Raw genomic sequence first — 20,603 nt, forward strand, 5'->3', positions numbered from 1 at the left:
CACTGAGCTTACTCACTCATTTTAAGGAATATCTGAATAAAATAGAGACTGTAGAAACTTCTGGCTTCAGTGTCTGGCACGGTCTTTTCAGTTTTTGAAAAGAAGTAACGGTTTTCTCATAATTTGCAGTTGTTTTGAAGCCATGTAGAAGCCAAATTCTGGGCAGATTTTCGCATTGCCATGGCAACGGCAGCTCCGGACCTGTGTGCGTGCATGCGTGCGCCTAGCAACCAGATAACCAACTCCCCAAGCTCCGCTAGCTTAACATTAGCCGCATGTTAGGTCTTAAATTACATTTAGTTAGGTTTTAAATATGTAAGTCCATTTACTGCTTCCTTTGTAGCTTTTTTTTTTTTGTTTTGTTAAAAGAGTGAGTGAAGTTGTGACGGTCTCCGCTGAGACAGAGGAGAGGAGAAGCTACTAGCCCTCTCTCGCTGTCACTTCTAGTCGTGTTGCTCTCCTCCCCAGTAATGTTAAATTTAGCACAGAAAAAAACATAATAGTGGTAATTTAAATAGCGGTTCGTGGGATTTATTAACCCTCAGGGGTCCCTCTGTCCTTTTTTGGACATTTTCTTCACTTTTCTTTTTTGATTTGCTGATCATTTTGGCTGTTACAGCTGAAGGTATGGATTTCTGCAAGAAAGTGTCTTTTTTGACATATTTTTAAAATCTAATGTCAGTTACTGTTACAGGTCTATTATACACTGGTAACACATTTTGTACCCTCTGGGGTTCCTCGCGTCCAAAAAAGGACACACAAAGAAAATGATATAAAATCATCATATATCAATATTTTTTTCTGCTTTTTTTTTTTGCATACATCTCTTAAACCACTTCAGTTCTGCTCAAACCTACCAAATGTTTATTAGTTTTCAGGATTTTAACCCTTTAAATGCCCGTTTGAAGACATGTTGCCTCTTGTTTTATTAAAAAAAACAACACAGAATATGAGATATTACCCACATAATACATGATGGAGGGATGTGACATTGTTTTATATCAGAGTCTTTTATATCAAGACATTTCTCAAAACCAGAATATGATCAGGGTGACTTTTGAACACTGGAAATAAATCATGTACTCATCCCGACAGTAGCCCCCGTGGCACTCAAAATTTCCCTGGAATTTTCTAGTTAGACTTGTTCTTGTCCTTTCTTTTTTTTTAACCATAATCCTCCTCCTTCCCCTCTTGTGTCCCAGACTGTATTGTCTTACAGCACGCAGACAGGAGACAGGAGGACCAGGGTTCACACTCTGACCCTGCGCTGCTCACGTCAGCTACAGGATGCTTTCCGCCACTACCAGGCCCAAACTCTACTCACCTTCTACTGCAAGAAGAGTAAGGAACTTGCACTGTACATTATTGGATTATTTAGGTTTTAAACTATGATATAAAAATACAAAATCAACAACTGCAGCGAAGTTCGACTTTGGGCAAAAGTACAGTCAGATATCTAGCACTGTTACTGAACGTCTGTTAATGTCAAATTAATATTAAAACCATAATATGATATCCACAAACAATGTGAACATGATAACAGTAACTGAGTGATAACTGATCTCATACCTGCGATTATGTTATGTGCTATATTTGTATTTCTGTCACAATGAAGATTTTTCACCTTCACTTGTAAATGTAATAGAAAATACAATGTATTCACTGTGTAAAATACAGAAAAGATACAAGTCTCCTGTGTAATGACCATATTTATTTACAGTAATTTGTCTCAAAAAACCCATATGAATTTAAAATTTAAAATTTAAAATTTGTGTGTTCAGTGTACTGTGCAGTGTTGGAGCGCCCTCTACAGGAGCTGAGGGAGGAACTGCAGACAGAGATAACAGAAGCATTGACGTCCTACCGCAAACACTGCTGCTCTGCCTCAGTGTCTGCTGGACAGGTGAGGGTTGGAAACAGAATATACTTAATAGTTTTACATTTTTCCAGAATCATAAAGTTTACTTTTTTCTTATAAAGTAAGAGGGTGCACTGTTGGAAACGTCTAAAAAGTTTCATTTATGTACTATACTCTCTCTCTCTCTGTGTTTTGCAGCTGGTCCTTCCTCAGTACCTGCGAGCTCTTCCTGTTTACATCAACAGTCTGAGGAAGAGTGAGGTGCTGCTGCCGGGCCTGAGGAGCTCCATCCACCAGCGACTGCAGCAGCACTGCCAGGTGCTCAGCATGGACACCTGCAGCACCACCACACACTTCTACCCTCTGCTGCTGCCTCTGGTCAGTGCAATCAGCACACAGGAGTTTGTCTTGATCAGAGTGAGGTCTGATGTATGGAGGTTAAATTCTACACTAGAGAACTAAAGGACAGAATATTCAATAGTGGCATGAAATATTGACTTTTAATGACTTACAGCACTTTAGTATGAGTAAATAAAATCAGTTTTAACATCAGCAACTGTCACAAAATATGCCAACCATTCTTTGTGGTCACACAGTGAATGGAACTTAATTGGAAGAGTAGCAGCTCTACGTATATGCAAGATGTACTGGGTTGATACATGATCAGTGTTGCTTTTTGTGGTAACTTAACTTTCTGCATTAACGTTTTAAATTTTTTCATTTTTTAAAATTGTCTTTATTTTACACTGTGGTATTTTTGTGTAATCTTAAATTAAACATAAAAACCTGACATTGTGTACAGAAGAAAAAGATGTGGTGATGAAAGTACAATCTACATTTTCATTAAAAAAAATTAAAAAAACAGCGTAAAAAGAGGCAAAAGCTCATTTACTGTTTTGCAAAGCAAAGCGATAGTCTTTCCTTCCATTTTAAAAACAATTTTCAGTAACAGGCAGGTCATGTTGGTGAAGTGTTTTGCTTTTATAGTTTTGGTCAGACAGAATCACTAAATGTGTGTTACATTCGTGTTATTTAAATTTTCTGTCCTTTCTCACCTGCAGCCTCTGTCAGTTGAGAACTACGACCCTCCAAACCCAGAGAAGGCGCTGCGCTGCTGTGCCGCCAGCCTGGAGCCCAGAGCTCTGTATTTGGTCCACGCACCCCTCACTCTGCTGCTCTGGGTGGGCACCCAAGTCCCAGCAAGCACCCTGGTCGATCTCTTCAACACCACTTGCTTCTCCTCCCTGCCCTCTGGAGAGGTAAGAGATTACAGTAATGCTGCACCTGCTACAGTAGATTTAGCTTAGTTATAAAAAAAATATAGTGTAAGATGAAATGAGCATTTTAATTTGTGGACAATGTAAAAAATTAAAAATAATATAATAATAATCTAATTGGCTGCAAGTTTTCATGTAAATGTTACAATGTGTGTGTGTGTGTGTGTGTGTGTGTGTGTGTCCAGACCAAGCTGCCAGTTCTTGACAACCCTCTGTCAGTTAGCATTCGATCCCTCATCAACACACTGAACTCCCAGGTGCCCTGCGCCCGCCAGGTGAGCTGCTGCTCGAGGCCAAGATTTTGTATTTCAACAACAGTCCCATGAGTCGGCCAACGTGACCTTAATGACCTTAAGTTACACAGCTGCTGTCTCAATATGTGAGGCTGATAAACATGTCCTCTCTTGCCAGGCTCTTGTTCTCGTTCTAGTCTAGATTTTGACTTTTTATCTATTTTTTATTGTTCAAGTAAACAAGCAAACAAACCTTACCTCCAAATATTTACCAGTGGTTTGAAGGTAATCCAGAAAGTCTTTACAGAGCTGTAATGATAACTATATGCTCTATTCCACTTTAAAGACATTAATTGAAACAGAAATGTAACTGTGGACTGCCCCTTAATGTGGCCATCAGTGTCAGAATAGAAGCAAACTATTGGAATTGTTGTGGTGTGGTCCTGGTGCTTTTGCTTTTGTTTCCTTGCAACCTATTCAAGGCCCACTAGTACAGATTTATTATAAGACTCAGAATCTGAAAAAAAAAAGTAAAGTGGCGGACAATTGAGAGCTCTGCATTTGAAAAGCAGGACTTTAATTAAGATCCCAGACAGTGTTTAAGGTGAAACCATCACTTTTTTACCGTCCTCCACATCCGCACTAAAATCGAATCATAAATGTTTCAAAGTGGGATTTGACTAATGATGCACCTCTTGTTACCACTGACAAGACTTTATCTTTCTGTCTCAGCTGTGGGTGGTGAAGCAGGGTGACACCTGTGAGGAGGCTCTGCAGCGCCACCTGGTGGAGGACAAGAGTCCCAACGGGGGAGCGTCCTATGCAGACTTCCTCTACCATCTTCACGTCAACTCTGTCCGGCTGCTGCAGTGACCCTCACACACACACACACATACATATTTTCTCTGGGTGCATTATCTACTACAAAAGATGACACTGCAGCATATTTGACCTAAAAAAAAAAAAAATAGACCAGAAGAAGAGGAAAAAAGTATTGTTAAAGATTGTTGGAAGTTGGAAACATTTAAGGCCTGTTATCAGAATCAGGCGATGCATGAGGACATTTTATGAGATAGATCATTTTATTTATTTAATGACTGCTATGATATCGTATGTGTGACGTGTGCTGTGATGAATGTGATCTGTGTTCCTCTGGTACTGTGTTTATGGTGTTAATTTATTCCTGCGTCATGACAATTCTCTAATCCGTGTCTGAGATTGGTCTGTGTGTTGGCCGTGTGTTCGTGTGTGTACGATGGACACAGTCGGTTGTGTGCATAATCTCCTGTAAATAAATGAAGGCTTTAATTGAACCTAGATATAAGTTTTAAATGTTTTTTTTCCAGTGCACTTCAGCCGTGGGGGGAAAATCTGTGGAACTTTCTAATTAATGTGTCTTAAATGTCATCCGGCAACAGCAGATGAGTATGTGACTCAGGAAGCCGAAAGGGCAACTGTCTAATGAGGCCAAGTGGCTAATAACTCTAATTGCCAGTATTTATATTGCTTCAAGGGTGGGAAGCACTCAAGCATGTAGGTGTAGCGTGGGGGCGGAGTTAGAGGCGGTGGTGGGGTGGCACTTGTGTTATTTTTTAATTTTCTATTTTACTCATATTCTGACGTTACTCACAAATTTGATGGGGCAGACCCTCTAACAACGAGACAGTAAGTCACCTGAGGTTGTGTTACGCTGCATTCACAGTGTCTGCAGAACGGAAAGAAGAAACACATCCATTATTCTGATTTGGTAGCATTCACGGATTATTCCTAAGTGGTTAAACCTAGTGATAAATTACTGTTGTTGTGTTACATATGTGGAACACAAGTGAAACCAGATACAAACTGTATATCTCCAACAAAATTAGCTGAATATATTGTATTAATGTTCATATTAGATTTTATTTTGATGTAACTCCCAGCGATGATGTCATTTGTTACAATGTCTGGTTCTTCTCACCGTTTCTCGAGATGATGCAATTTCAAATGAGATCAGCCTCTCCAGCATGTGCTAGAGATGGTGTTGGAATTATGTGTAGGAGAAAAATAAATCCTCGTACAAGTTGTTTGTAGGAAACTTTGATGTCAGTTAGTGTTCTTTAAGTAAAGGTGGTGTTTCTGTCAAGTGCCATCGAGAGAGAGAGAGAAAGGTTCTGACGTTTTTCCATCTGATAAATCATTTGAAGTCAGAGGAGTCGATGCTGTAATATTTTTTGTTTTTGTTTATGAGATAATTAAGTTGATTAAAAGGGATGATCTCTAATTGCATAACATTTTATTTATTTATTTTTAATAATTTTTACTCTTTGACTCCTTGGATTCTGCTCAACCCTGATCACACATCTTTTATTTTTGGATTTAGTCACTCACTTATCTTCCCAAATGTGCAACATACTTCACATTCATCATCTGTGCAGAAATGAGCAACTCTCCTAAAAGTTAGAATCAGTTTCTTTAGCCTCATGTGACGCCTCTGTAATCACCAGCTGGAGGTCACATCATGTCCTCTGTCCAGTTTTTGAATCCGGAGCTACAGTACATCACATCTTCATACCCACTCTGAAAGAAAAAAAGATCAAAACGGCACATTCAAATGATTTCTCACTGTGTGTCCTGCCAAAAATCTGCTGATCACTCATGTCTAATGTGCACTGTTTTTTTTTATTGGCAGTGTGTGTAGGGCGTCCTGCTTTGGCGAATTTGTATCCTCAAGCCTTTTGGATGCAGCACAGATAGAGTCAGTGTGGGATCACACTGACCGAGAAGGTGTGGGCCGCTGGAGCAGAAGTTAAACTGCAAGTACTCTGAGTTTGACACTTTCTCTTGAGGCAAGAAGAATTTAAAATATGAATTAAAGAGATCAAATCAATGAAGAGAGATGACACCAGGCCAAGATGGTGTCGTCGGGGCTGAGGACACTGAGGTTGTGTTGTTGGGAGTTTAGGATTTTACATTCTACAATTACACACATATTTATGTTTATTTATTTAAAGGTGAATTGCAAGTTTATAAATCACAAACACCACAGCTTTCTCAGCTTTGGCCTGGGTTGTGTCTAAGGCAACGAGACTCCACACGGTGAGGAATTAGCCCAACAAGTAAGAAACCTGATTATGAGACTTTATAAAGATGGGAGAGCGTACAAGAGCATCAGTGGGCTACTGAACATGAGCTGAAAACACAGCTGCAGCAGAGGTTTAGGAGGTCTAGGTAGAGCCGTACTACCAATAACAGAAGGCGCAGCGGCTGGCCTTTTGAAAAATGATGCCACTGTGGAAATTGGTGTTTCAGTGAAAACCTCTATGGACGGCGTCAAAGAAGAAAACCATTGCTCACAAAACAGCACAAAATTGCAAGATTAAACTTTGCCAAAGAACAAGAATGAGCCTGATGAATGAATTGGTGGCTAGTCAACTATTTCCTAGCAGGATGGGGTTCTGTAGGAGGGGAATCTGGACCCAGGATATATTTCTAAAATCCAATATGGGCAATTTTGCATCATGCCATGTCTCCTATATTTGAAACTTTGCAGTGCACAACATGCAATTAGATATTTATCATGCAATGCAAGCCAAATGCTTTGCAGCCAACATGTTGCTATGGTGACCTGCTTCTTTAATATCCTTAGTTACGTTTTACGGTATTGTCTACAGAGCTATCTCCGCAGCCCAATGCACCCAGGCTGTTGCTGTGTTGTCTGAATTATGTCTTTCTAAAATTAACCGCAGGGTTAATGTGATGATTCTCTCTGTGATGATTCGTGGATGAAACTGTGAAACATGTCACCTCGTGCAGCTTGACTGCAGATAAACACACACATTCACTTTACACACTTGGCGGCACGTTTTGAAGGCACAAACCAGCTCTCTCATATTTGCCCCTATTTGGAGATACGCACCGTGCAGGAGGGAGGTGTGTTCGATCACGTTGCCGCGCTTTGCCGCTGCGCACTTCGTCCACCAGAGGGCGGCAGAGAGCAGGGACTCCGCTGCCGCTAAGCGCCGAGGCTGCATCCAAATCAAACGGACTGTCAAGTTAGAGGAACTTCGCAGTACTACACCGGAAAATGGGTGATGTATGGCCTTCAAAATATATTGCATGTTTGTCACTTTAAAAATGTATGTAAAAAAAAAATTAAATATATATTTGTCACATACTCATTTTTCTCAATATGTGTCCAATCAAATCAAAGTCCTTAAGTTTATAAACATCTTTTAGCAATTTATTATTATTTTTTTTAATTATTATTTGATTTTTATTAATGTAATATTTTATATTTCATCTAACCAAGTTGAGGCTATTTGGTTACAGAAAACATGTTACTAAATTTGTCCCAGGTGGATAAAAGCTATGAAAGTTTTTTTTAAAAAAAAAGCTAAAAGACACAAACTATTCACACATACTATTATTGTGTGTCCCAGATTAAATGAAAAAGTTTGTTTGTGGTTTCAGGGGCTCCATTTCAATTTAGTTATTAATAATATCAATTCCACAACATCATTTATAGAGACTACAAGTTTTATAAAAAGAATAGAAGATAATCACGAACGCGATACAAAAAGCTGCGTTTTATTGTGAAAATCGCAGCAGGAAGTGGCTTCACTCAGGTCATATAGCTTGTTAACGGGTCGGTTGAGCGCGGTAGCTGTCAGATAGTGGAGAGACAGGCAGAGAGAGGACACCCACGCCGGGAGCTTCGTCTTTCTACACCTCACCCTCCGTCACTTTCAGCGCCTTGCTTGAAGGCATTTCACCGCTCCAACGGCCGTGAAGCTGCTGGGCGGACCCGTACTTTTTTAAACGCAAAATTAGCACAAAATAAACGACAATTTTCTTTTTTAATTTTCTTTCCGAGCTGAATAAGGAGAAGAGACAGGGGTAGAGACATGGCCACGACAACCTGTACGCGATTCACAGACGAATACCAGCTATACGAGGAGCTGGGGAAGTGAGTATCAGTGGTTGTTTTAATGTATTTGTATCGGTGTTGTGCTGCTTGTGTGTGTGTGTGTGTGTGTGTGTGTGTGTGTGTGTGTGTGTGTGTGTGTGTGTGTGTGTGTGTCTTATCTGTAGGAAGGCTGGGTTTCCATGCAGTGCAGAACTGAGCAGAGCGACTCTGCAGGCCAGCAGTGATGTGTGTGTGCACGCGCATGTATGCATGTGTGTTTGTATGTGTGTGTGTGTGTGCGCGCGCGTGCGTTGATGGTGTGTGTGTTTGTTGCTTTTTCGGGATGACAGCTCTCAAAATACGCTGCTCCCTCTCTCTCTCTTTCTGCAAGTCCATGTCTCTCTCTCTCTAACTCAGAATATTGTGTCATGTTTGTTTTTCAGATCTTCAGCAAAAACCGAAGAAAAATACAAAAGTATTTGCGCTTATACGATGTGTTTCTGGTTCAAATACAGTCAGAAATGTCTTGTGGTGCAGCTATTTGAACCACAGATAAAAAAAAAAGTAAAAGACAAAAAAAAGAAGTATTTTTTATTCGGAGTATGTTTTTATAGAGGAGGGATTCATTAATCTTCAGATGAGGTGAATACTGTGGATGTGCATGAAAATTAAGTATTTTAATGGATGCACACGTGGCAGTTTCTGCGTGGTTATGATCAGTGTGAATTACTGTCATCTGCAAAGCTAGAGAACAAACTCATTACTGAGGTCTTAAAATTAAATTATACAATTTAATTTTCTTGTGTTTGTTTGTTGTTGTTTTTTTTTAATTCTCATTTGTCTTTGACCTAATTTTTTCTCTATAGCCTCCATTTAAAATTCTGAATTAAAGTCATGTGCATGTACACATTTTGTACAAATACAAAAAGTTTCACAACTTTATTGCACATTATGTGCTCTTTTGCAGCACAGTGGTGGCAGATAACACAAGATAAGACGCTCTGCACTGGCGCCAGAAAAAACAGTCCACCTCTGTTCAGAAAGCTGTATTAACAGTTCATGCACACATTTCTTTAGTTAGAGAAAAACCACTGACTCGAAAGAGACGCAGCTTCTCCCAAACAAGAACCATATCTGTCGTAATTTAAAGGACGATGTACAAATGCAACAACAAAATATGATTTTAACTATTAATTTTAGTTAAATAGCAATTCATATTATGAATATTAGCATCATTGTGTTTAAACATCTGTAATTACACCACTGCTGGTGTAGTGATGTAGGAGAGAGAAATGCCACAATATCATTAAATTAAACTCACCATGCGGACAAACTAAGTTCATGTTTGAGCCCTACACAAAATCTATAGGGTAATTATAGTGAGTTTACAGGTCACCAAAGTCACTCGGTCTCTATATTATTATTATTCTGTCACTGGGACAGGGCGGAGGAGTGAAGGGGGAAGGATTAAGAAATCACTCCTCATCAGGCGTACGTTGTTTACATCACTGCCGCAGAGTGTCATGCATCACGCCGGTGTTGTTTGATTATCATGCATATCACTGGTTACTTACTGATAGCTTGATTGGCCCCATGCCGTTTAGCCATCCACCACTGGGACGATAGGTGCAATCAGAACCACAGAAACGTTTTCAGTATAGTGTGCAGAACATGCTGTTTGTGAGTTTCGTGGAACAAAGGTTTGCAAAGTCTGAGACCGGTTTCCTGTTGAAGTGAATGGGAAAGCGTTTTTTTTTAGACCCCACTGTATATTAATCCTGTAAATTTAAGAACGATAAGCCAAACACTTTAAAAAAACAACAGTGCCTTATAAATAACTAATATGTTAGAACCTGATTGTGGATCAATGAATAGCTGTGATGAAGATCATGTATTAAGCATTGAATATCTTTTGAGGCTTGTGTTTTCCTTCGCATTTTTTGTTTTCATCTGACTTCTGTCTGCTGTGTTTCCCAGAATGCCTACATTTTTCTCGCTTGATTTATTGTCGGGTCAAAGCTCTCAAAAGAAAACATTTTGTGCAAGCATTTACTAATTATGTTGTTTTAAAGTCTAGCGCTGCTAAACTGACAAAACTGGATATTGAATTAATAAATACATCTAGAGAAAATGAAGTTTTATTGGATTTATAGAAGAAATGCTTCACCAAAAGCCTATATTTTATATATATTCTTGATGTATAGAAGACAGTAACCGTGGTGAGCTTGGTAAAGGTTAACTAGTTGTAATCAACTGTGTTTGCTTGCAGTGGTTATGAGCAACAAACAGCTGACTGCCCCAGCAACAGAGCGAAGCTGTGTATTTAGCGTTATGTGGGCACACTGCGGAGAACATGCATTGTTTGCATAGCAGAGAGGTGATTTAGGCAGTAATGAATTGAGGAGTTTATATGAATGTTTTTTCATCTCAGAACTGGGTCACCATTTGAATTCACTGTAACTGTAGCTGTGAACCAGAGCTGTGAAAGTAAGAGAGCAAAGCTACACGTTCCTCAGAGACCTACAGGAGCTGAGTGTTTGAAACTCAAAACATTTGTTTTTGGTGGGATATTCCTTCAATCGGATATCTAAAAAAAAGGAAAAAAAAGCCCAATGTGATAGATCAGGTCGTGTTCGTCTGCCAAACTGGCTGCTACAGGAGACGCAGGGATCAGACTAATTTACAACCCTGCATCCCCGACATTCTCCTTACATCCCATAAGTAATAAATATTGTTAGCAGGGAAGGTCTCCAATATATCCCAAAGCCAGTGAGACTTCATACTCCAGTCTTGGTTTTTGATTAAAAAAAAAAAAAAAAAAAACATTTGTGAAGAATGCAGCAGATCAGATGTGTGGGCCTCGCTGTGTTTAGATGCATCTTTAGCTTCAACACAATACTCTCCAGTCAAAAGTACGGGCTTTGAAGCTGTCTGTGCGAGGGAGACTAATCTGCACACCCGCGCTGCAAAATCTCTTTCATAGACCAGTCTCATTATTCACACAGTCTCATAAAGCTCGGAGGAAAGAGCGCAGGTGTGGATGGCGAGGCATCCTCATGATAACGCTCTCTGTAACTTTGTAATACTAATCCAACATCTGAGGAGAGCTAATCGTTGTCCCCTCGCTCTCCACCGGTGTCACTTTCTGAGCAGGGCTTGTGACATTTAATCATTGTGCCTTTTCTCTTTGTAGAATCATGTCTGCTTTAGTTTCCTACACACACCACAGGATGGGCTGAAATGTCCTTTGAAGCTCCAGATTTTACACTTTTCCTGTGTTTTATTTCAAGTGTTGATCCATAAGAAGATATATTTGTGACTTTAAGTACAAAATCCATCTCCAGTGTAGTTTTACATCTCCTCACTCAGGCTTCTCTCTGGACCTCTAGTAACAACAGGTCGGTGAGCCAATCAGAAGAAACAAGGCTCTGAGCCTCTCTTCTGATTGGCTGACTGTTTTCTGACAGATCAAATAACAATAAAGCAGATTTCAGGTAAACACTCAGAGAAACCGAATCCTGCAAGGCTGGATGGTGGGTCCGGGTGGGCGGGGCTTGGGGGCATGGCTGAGAGTGGTGACTACCTTGTTGTGACATCACAAAGTTACAGAAGTCCTGATGGCTCGTTTTAAGGCTCAGTTTCTGAATACAGGCTGTGTGTATTTCTCTGTTGACCGAGTCCTTTGATACTTTCACAGTATTAATGTAGAACCTAGACCTGATCAATTATCAAACAACACATGGAAATCTACCTTTATACAATATGGGACCTTTAAAAAGGAAAAGATTTAATATATTTTTATATGTAACCTTCCATATTTGCCACCTAAAATGTTCTTTGTATTTAGGCTTTGGTGTTCTGTGGCATCATCAGATATTAGTTTGAGAATGCATTTTTTTCATATCATAAATACAGTAATTAAAAATATCAGTTTATTTATTCTTATACTTAAATAATGCAGGTCTCAAAAACTAGATGCTCATTTGAATTGAATTATATGACACATATCCAGCAAACCATGCAGGAGTTTCATGTCTAGGAACAATATGAACATGTGAAGATGAATAATATGAACAGTCACACAGCCTTGAACGTCACAGTTAACACATTGGAAGGGCAGCTCTCAGAAGTCTGTCACACAGCTGCTATAAAGAAATCTGCAACAGCAAATAGATCTTCTAAAAGACATATTCTTTTCTTATATCACCCTGCGTGTCTCATTTAGACTGATTGAAGCTTAGGAGTATAAATTTTCACATCCTGCAGTACGTAATTCCTCCACATCTCCGGCACCTTGTGAGGCTGTAACAGCACACCAGAGTTATCCGGTTACAAAACCCTTGACTGTTGAGGGCACTGATTTTCTTTTCAAAAATATTGCGGGGTCCGTTTAAATCTCCTGATGTTCACTTTCTGGGTGTCAGACCAAAACGCAATGATTCACGACCGCTTACCTTATTTAACTGCGTATGTGTGTTAAAGCATATTTAGCCCCGGCGATGAGACACTTACCTCACAGAGTGTGAACTTTCCAGGCACAGCTGTGGCGTTTGGTGTCAGTAACATATGCGTTTGTTTGTGTGCGTGTGGCTGGTGTCGCCCATGCAGTGCAGATACACGACTGTTGGTCAGTGAGTTTTTTTTTTTGCTTTTGGGGTCGTATTTCGCCGCAGCGCACGTGGTCGCTAAAGAAAAGCACTTTGCAAACATGTTGATTCTTTGCCGCTAGATAAACCAGAGAAGACGTGACAGTGAGAGGGGACGAGGGGTTCATACTCACCTCTGCTTGTTATGGTTTTTGATGCTGAAACAGTATTGAAAGACCCTGTGAATTCTGCAGGAGGTTTGTGTCTCCACATAGACATCTCCCTGAGCGTCTGCTCATCTAAGTCTGCAGGGTCTCACAACTTTCACCTTTGACCCTGACCTTGTTGGTTGTCTGTAACTGTCTCAGTGTGAAGGCAGACCAGTGGCACCAGTCAACCTCCCACTGTCAACACTCGCAGCAAGACTGGGGGCAGATCTAGATGAAGCAGCTCTGATGCCAGGTTTGCTGTTGGTCTGCTGCCAGGGAGATATTGAGGTTTTTGTACAGTCGATCAATCAGACTTTATCGGTAAAGCACCTTCTGTACAGGTTAGTGGAATAATGATGATAAGACAGTTCAAATGTAAACATTAAAGCAATTTTAGAATAATAATAAAAAACAATTAATAAGCTTAATTAAAAAATAATGATAATTGGAATATAAATAAAATAAAACTAGATAAAATATATAAAATATATAAAAGACTGACAAATAAAATCATAAAAAACAAACCCGATTGTCGTCCTGCTTCATGGATTGGAAACATATCAGAAAAATAGGGTGATGCAAGACTATGAAGTGCTTTAAACACAGTGTAAAGAATTTAAAAGTCAGCATGAAGTATGGTGGAAATGTGACCTTTTTATGACCAAACACATCCAGATGTTCAGTGTTTTCTGCCACAATTTTAATTCAATTATGGGTTAAAATTTGTGGAGCCTCAAAGCAGCAACGGCAAAAATGGACCCTGGGAACACAGAGCAAAGTCTGGATGAAGCGATGCTTTGTTTTTGTGACTGGTGTGAGTGTTTGTGCGTCATGTCAGGGCTTTTCAAAGTATATGACCAATTCAACTAATGCTGCGTTTGTGTGTAAGAGCCCATTTTAGCGCTGTTGCTCACACGCCACACGTGTGTGCATGTTATTTAGAATATGCTGACTGTGTACGGGGAACCTCATGGGAGCCTGTTAAGCAGACAAATCCTGGCAGCGTAGTCTCCTAATGTGGCCAGTTACAGTTAAAATGTGAGCCTGGAAAAATGCTGCCATTGCAGAAAATGTTCTCAGCAAAAATCTTAGCCGTAGTTATTAAGCTAGCCAAGGACCCCCGCCACTCTTTCTGTGCCATTCATCAGGAAGATGCAGGTGTGCTGACGATACCTTTCCAATAAACAATGGTGAAAAATGGTGTGTGAGTCACAGAGTTGTCCACTTACAGCAATCCATTCATAGCAAGCTTAACAGATGTCTTCTCGTTGTTTTACAGGGGAGCCTTTTCAGTGGTACGCAGATGTGTTAAGCTGTGTACAGGACAGGAGTATGCCGCCAAAATAATCAACACCAAAAAGTTATCCGCAAGAGGTAAGCACAGACATATTTCTGGATTTTTCATCACTAATGCAACGTGCACCTGGTGGATTTGTAAAGCGGGGTCTCAAAGAAAAACACAATATCTGTATTTCTCTGTTGTGACTTAATAGAAGCTACTAAGGAGACAACGTGTAACTCTACAAGACAGTCTAATTTGTTCATAGTTTCTCTGTCCCAGTGGTCACGCCCCCATCTACAATGCAGATAATTATTTAAGAAGCATCTTACACCTTCTCAGATGGTGCTGCGCAGGATTTTATGAGACAACAGAACAGTTACAGAAGCTCGTCACATAAAAGTGGAAATGTTGACCTCAAAGAGGGAGCGCACTTTGAGTTTCATTTAGTGGAGCGATTATAGTGCACTGCAGCGTAGAGGGTGGGGCTGTCATGTCAACACAGTATCAGTATTTGATTTTTTTTTTTAAATATCGCAGCTATCGTCAGCACTGGTTTATCATAAAACCCACAGTACAGGGTCCAGTACCGTCCAGAACACAATCAGCAAGAACATTTATAGAATTTCAAAGTACAGATTTGATAGATGTACAACCTGTATCACGTTAGGACCTGCAGAGGAAAATGGACATGATAAACGAATAAAGTAAAGTAAGCAGTGTGTCATGAACATCTGGAGCTGAAACAGTTTGTAAATTAACAGTAAAATAATCTGCAACAGTTTTGACAATCAGTTATTATAAAAAAAAAAAAAAATTTAAAAAAAGAAGCAATTTTAAAGTAAAAATGCCCCCAAAAAAAGTATATGTAGCAGCTTATCAAATCAAACAAAGCTCTTTGGTGATGTCAAATTGGACAAATTGGGGAAATTGTAGTTGGCATTTTAAACTTTTTTTCAGGACGTTACATAAACGATTGATTGAGAAAATAATTAACATTAACAGATGAATTAATGATGAAAAATGGAAGTCATTTGTTATAAATGCTTCTTTCCAGTTCATCATATTAAAGTCAGTAAAATGAAATGTTTAATCTCTCCCAAATTACGCAGTGGACAGATTTCGTCCTCTTGAGTACCACTCAAGCACTGCAGCAAAGGTTCCTCTCTATTGCTTTTCCTGGCATTTTGCCAATAAATGATTGTTTAATGGGGAGGGGAATATTGTAAAAGCATGAAGGCTCTTAGCTTTAAGTTGTTTAGCATCGATTGCTTTGAGAAGTTAAGCTCCTTCCACTGCCACGCCTTTAATAACGGGATGAAAGTGTCAGTTAGTGCTTCAAATGAAATATAATGTTTAACTATGTAATAATGAATTGTAATAATGTTTTAGTGTTCTTTTACTAAAGAAAAAAAAAGAAGATCTTTTAAGCACCTTAATTAGCGTCACGAGCGATGCAGCCAGTAACGGTTTAAGCCAAAGCCAAGGCTAAATGCCACGGCCATGAGGACCAATCCAGCACCAGAGTGTTCGCTGTGGCTCTTCACACCACCACTTGCCCCGTGTAAATCTCCTGCTGCCCCTGCAGCCCCGTAACTGGAGACCCGCTGCTGAGGCCCTGCCAGGTGGCACCACACTGACACTTGACTGTTACCCTGCCCTCACACACACACACACACACACACACACACACACACACACACACACACACACACACACACACACACACACACACATAAACGCTGCTTGTGTGTGAAAATGTTGAGTGTGGTGGAACAGGCATTTTAACAGGCATTAGCAGAGGGCATCAACCCAGAATGTCTGGTCATATCTGTTTGTCTCTCATGAGTGTTGCTCTCAATTAGAGGCACATGATTTGTCTGTATCACACACTTGTTTGTGTGCGGGAAATACTTTCTTACTGGATGATTATTATAATATCAGCACTGAATGTGGAACACAGCTGAGATGTTGCTCAGTTGGATAAAATGTTAGACCGTAATGTTCAGGTCGGAGGTAGAGCAGACGCCTGGAAACGGTGTAGTGTTAATAAATAAATTAGGTGATGTTGTAATGCACTTTTGGCATTGTGTTTCAGCAGACTATCTCCAGCTGCAGCAGACATTAGACAAAAATGAATTCTGCTACCTTCACATTTGTTTCAGAAAAAACAAATCTGCCTCTGTTTTTCAGTCATGTAGATGTCTGTTGAATATTTTTGTCATGTTCAGATTTCAAAATGCAAAAAGAACCCTTCCAACTGAAATCTCAATATCTGCCAAAATAATCGCAGTATGTTTTTTTTTTTTTTTGTTGCGTATCGTGCAGCCCTAGTTTAATATATACAGTATTTTGTCGGGATTTCAGAAAATGGTTAGTGGCTAATAAGGGGCTAAAGTCGGGCTACTTACATGTTCCAAATGACAGGTATCGTTTGAGTTTGTGGTCGTCTTTCGCCCTCGTGAAATGATCCCACACTTTGTATTTTGTCTCTGACATACCTGTATGTAATGACTGTAACAGACCGTCCTGTGTTCACAGGTAGTTTCGATATTTGAGGTAGTATGTCCCTTAAGAGTTGCCGTAACCCAGGAGTTGCTATTGGAGTCCTGCTTGATAGATAGATAGATAGATAGTGGGATCTTATATCAGAATTTTTCTTTATATCAAAACAAAGAAATAGAGTTAAAAAAAAGAAGAAACGAGACGGCAAACAAGCATTTATTAAACCTACTTTGTTATTTGAAGGCTGCGTCCTATTGTCTTTGGCAGCAGGTTTGTCACTCTGGTCGTATTTCGACTGTATGTCAGTGCAGTGAGCATCTTTTAATGAGATTAAACCCATCCTAGATTATCCTGCTGCTATTAGCAGGAGGTTAACACTTAATCCAAGTGAGTGGCTTAATGAGACCCAAAGCAACACACACACACGCACAATAAATAATTCACCCGTACGTTGTGCTATCGTTGGACCTATACATTTCACTCCAGCTGCTTTATCAGGGATTGCAGCTGCTTGCTTCTTTCCACCATATTTCAGAGGCACAGTTTAATCTCCCTGCTTCAACATTTGATAGGAGGACTGGATCTGACCTGACTTGGTGGTGCGGGAGGCTTGTGCTGCGCTCCTTACTAATGGATGAACCATGTTCTATGAAACAGCAGAGCCGGCAGAGCTGCTGCATACTACTCCTACTCCAGGTCCTATTTATAGCTCCATGACCTATCTGACATAGGCCGCTGCAGCCTGGGTTTGATGGCAGCCACGATGAACTTGCTGCACTTCACTTTAGAACGTGGGATTTAGTGGTTTAGGTCGTTTTGTTGTTGTAACATCTCTCAGACAGCAGGTAAGGTCGGTGAGCTCAGAGCCCTGGTCGCAGGAATTTAAGAGGAGCGTTTGTTTAGGGCCGGCAGATGGAGATGGTAGCCGAGAGGAGGGAGGGGTCATGTGAGAGAAGGCACCCCAGGCACTTGGCAGCTGAGGGCCATGCGCCTGTACGCCTACATGCCTTTAGCACGGGACTCTCATCTGACTCTCTCTCTCTCTCTTCTCCCTGACACACACACACACACACACACACACACACTCATACAGATATTCAGACAGCCGTAGCACAGGAGCTGAGGCTGTGATGCAGTCAGTCAACCGGACAGTGAATCTATTACAGACACAACGAGAAGAGACTAAGGATTTCTTCTTTATCGTGGTCTAAATACTTGAAGCCGTCATGATTCACTGAGTCAAAAGTCATGAAATACCGCTTGGTTACGCTGTTAAACACACAGGCATTTATGAGTTTGAATAAACGTAGTTGTAGTCTGGATACAGACGACTGCACATATTATAACATATCAACACACAGCACAGCTTTCTCCTCCGTGTGCAACATCTTCCAACCAGCCCACCTCACCCCGTCCCCTTCAGGAGCCGCCAAACGGTAAACGCCAATCCAACACATGTCAACAGGAAATGTAGGGCAGGTCTGTTGGGCAAGGGGCTCCAGCCAATCACAGAGCTTGTTTATTGGCAGTGATCTCTGGACACGGGGATGCCAGAGGTTGCTCTATGGCCTTGTAATTTATCACGATAGAGAGCAGTTGCACTTGCGTGTGTATATGCAGGTGTGTGTGTGTGCGTGTGTGTGTGTGTGTGTGTGTGCGCGTACATGTGTGTGGTTGAGATTCACCTGCAATGCAGTAGCAGTGATCTGACCTGGTTTTGGACAACCAGGTTTGTGTCAAAGTCAAATAACCAGGACAGATGTAGTCGCCTCTGTCGAGTGCGCATTAAACCTTATTATAAAGCCTCATTATGAAATCAAATCACTTTAGCTGTTTTATTTAAAAGTAAGTTCGGATTTGTTAGTAAACCTTATTTTCTTTTACCACTGATACACAGTCTGCTTTTATGTGAAGGTTTCCAACAGTGTTTCACTTTTACATAAAGATTTCATGTTCATGTTTTGAGAGATGACTTGCTGCCTTCAAGGGGCTTAGAGGTTTTTGTGTTGCTTAACAGCAGGACTCGTGATGATTTAAACATGGCTGTCTCCTGACCTCCCTGACCACAGTGCAGTTTGTGCTCAGCGTTTCCCAGCTGGCGAGAGTCACGCTAATGTTGCGACGAGTCAAATGTTCTGAACAATGGTTATATCTGGATGTCTTTTTACATCTTCTCCCCTCTTGGGACGTCCGTCCTCACTGATGATGATTAACCCAAATTTATTCCTCTCCTCTCGTCTCTGTTCCTCCGGCACACACGGTAAATTCCCAGAGACTTTGCTGAACGCTGTCCTTGGCTTATCTCACTCAGAGAACGCTCAGTGGCTTTATGTTCTTCTCTGCCACCTCTCTCCTCCTGCTCGACCTCTTTTCTCCACTTCCTCTCTCGTTCCCCCCTCAGGACCAGTCCTCATCCTCCTTCCTTTCCCCGCCCTCCCCTCTCATTTCTTATTTACCCTGCTGCATCAGAGACGCTGGATTTGGTATCTGACCGACCGGCTGATTGACTGACTGACTGACTAAATGAATATTTGACTGGCTCTGAATCAGCCGGCATCACCACTGCGACATGGCCACAGTTGCTGACAGTGAACTAATTACCGTAAGCGAAACACCAAGGAGGTTATGTGTTGTGCGCTGCAAAAAAAAAGAAAGAAAAACATTTTTTAAGATGTTTACTTCTCTTTTAAAAAGCTGACACGTATAATCATCTGTCACTGATGCAGTTTACGTTTTGTTAATTTAAAGATTACTACCAGAAGACATGTAAAAATTGTGCGTAGGTTTTAAATGCCTCACCAGCCCCCAACCCGTCCAACATTGTCTCCTAGGAATTATGTTATTATGCAATTATGCACTACATTAATTAACAGCAGCGGAGCCACCAGGAGGTGTTTGGTGGTTGGTGGGCGTACAAAATACGTGACTGTCACACCAAGGCAGCAACAGGGGCTGGAATATAAAGCCAGAACAGAAATGCCCGAAGCTGCAGTTCCTTGAATGGCCACTTGAGGCTGGTTCCACGTTAAAATGTCCAACTTACAGCAGAAATAATCATGTTTCACAGCCTGGTACAACAAACAGTTTGGTCTCTATAGCTAATTCCCTCATTCGTGAAAACTGCAGGGGAGGGGGGGGTTTATACAACTCACCTGTTTAAATTTTATTACGCTAACGTTCTACTTAATTGAAGGCGTGACCACTTTGAGTGACAGGTGGGCGAGCGTATGTTTGATGCCACATGCACCAAAGTCTTGGCTCCACAATCCCGTCTGTGGTTCGGTTTAGGCAACAACGGAGTTTTGGTTACAGTTAGGGATAATGTTAAATGTTAAATATAAACAAACATGTTGTGTCACCGTGAGCTTTTTCTGTATTAAACCAGACTACGATCTTTACCCTGTTTTAACCGAGTGCTGTGAGTTTCTTAACATAACCACAGAGAGTTAAATCATGCTGTAGTCACCACCAGTGGACGTTTTACTAATGTATTCAGTATCGATTCAAATTCAGTATCAATCGATCATTAACAACATATGCTCATTACGTGATCCTGTAATTGTTACATATCCTACAAAACACATTTGCTTTTGCCAGTCAGTTGTATATAAACATAATTTCTAGGAGACAGGGTTCGACCTTAATAAATAGCTAACACAAGGACGCATCTACTGACTCTGTTAGTTCATCCATCCATTCATCCATCCATCCATCCATCCATCCATCCATCCATCCGTCCATCCATCCATCCATCCATCCATCCATCCATCC

General features: G+C 40.7%; 2 protein-coding genes across 10 annotated transcripts in view; both read left to right on the forward strand.

The window, feature by feature from the left end:
- LOC111663085 (protein transport protein Sec24C) overlaps window positions 1–4,692 on the forward strand; it is a 13,550-nt gene extending 8,858 nt beyond the window's left edge. The window contains exons 16-21 of the mRNA XM_023417143.2: window positions 1,203–1,341; window positions 1,782–1,903; window positions 2,057–2,236; window positions 2,920–3,117; window positions 3,321–3,410; window positions 4,101–4,692. Coding sequence (XP_023272911.1) covers window positions 1,203–1,341; window positions 1,782–1,903; window positions 2,057–2,236; window positions 2,920–3,117; window positions 3,321–3,410; window positions 4,101–4,241 — 870 coding nt within the window. The 3' untranslated portion in view covers window positions 4,242–4,692. The remainder of the gene's footprint in view (window positions 1–1,202; window positions 1,342–1,781; window positions 1,904–2,056; window positions 2,237–2,919; window positions 3,118–3,320; window positions 3,411–4,100) is intronic.
- A 3,223-nt stretch (window positions 4,693–7,915) lies between these two features.
- camk2b1 (calcium/calmodulin-dependent protein kinase (CaM kinase) II beta 1) overlaps window positions 7,916–20,603 on the forward strand; it is a 69,189-nt gene continuing 56,501 nt past the window's right edge. For 3 of the 9 annotated variants that reach the window (XM_087176858.1, XM_023417149.2, XM_023417151.2), the window contains exons 1-2: window positions 7,916–8,313; window positions 14,328–14,422. In XM_087176858.1, the coding sequence (XP_087032984.1) occupies window positions 8,252–8,313; window positions 14,328–14,422 (157 nt within the window). In that variant the 5' untranslated portion in view covers window positions 7,916–8,251. The remainder of the gene's footprint in view (window positions 8,314–14,327; window positions 14,423–20,603) is intronic. The other 6 variants (XM_023417150.2, XM_087176856.1, XM_023417146.2 and 3 more) reach the window with 6 other exon arrangements.

Source organism: Seriola lalandi, unplaced genomic scaffold (genome assembly GCF_002814215.2).
Source record: "Seriola lalandi dorsalis isolate HSWRI2012SDOR001 ecotype SW California unplaced genomic scaffold, Sedor1 jcf7180002054572, whole genome shotgun sequence".
NCBI lineage: Eukaryota > Metazoa > Chordata > Actinopteri > Carangiformes > Carangidae > Seriola > Seriola lalandi.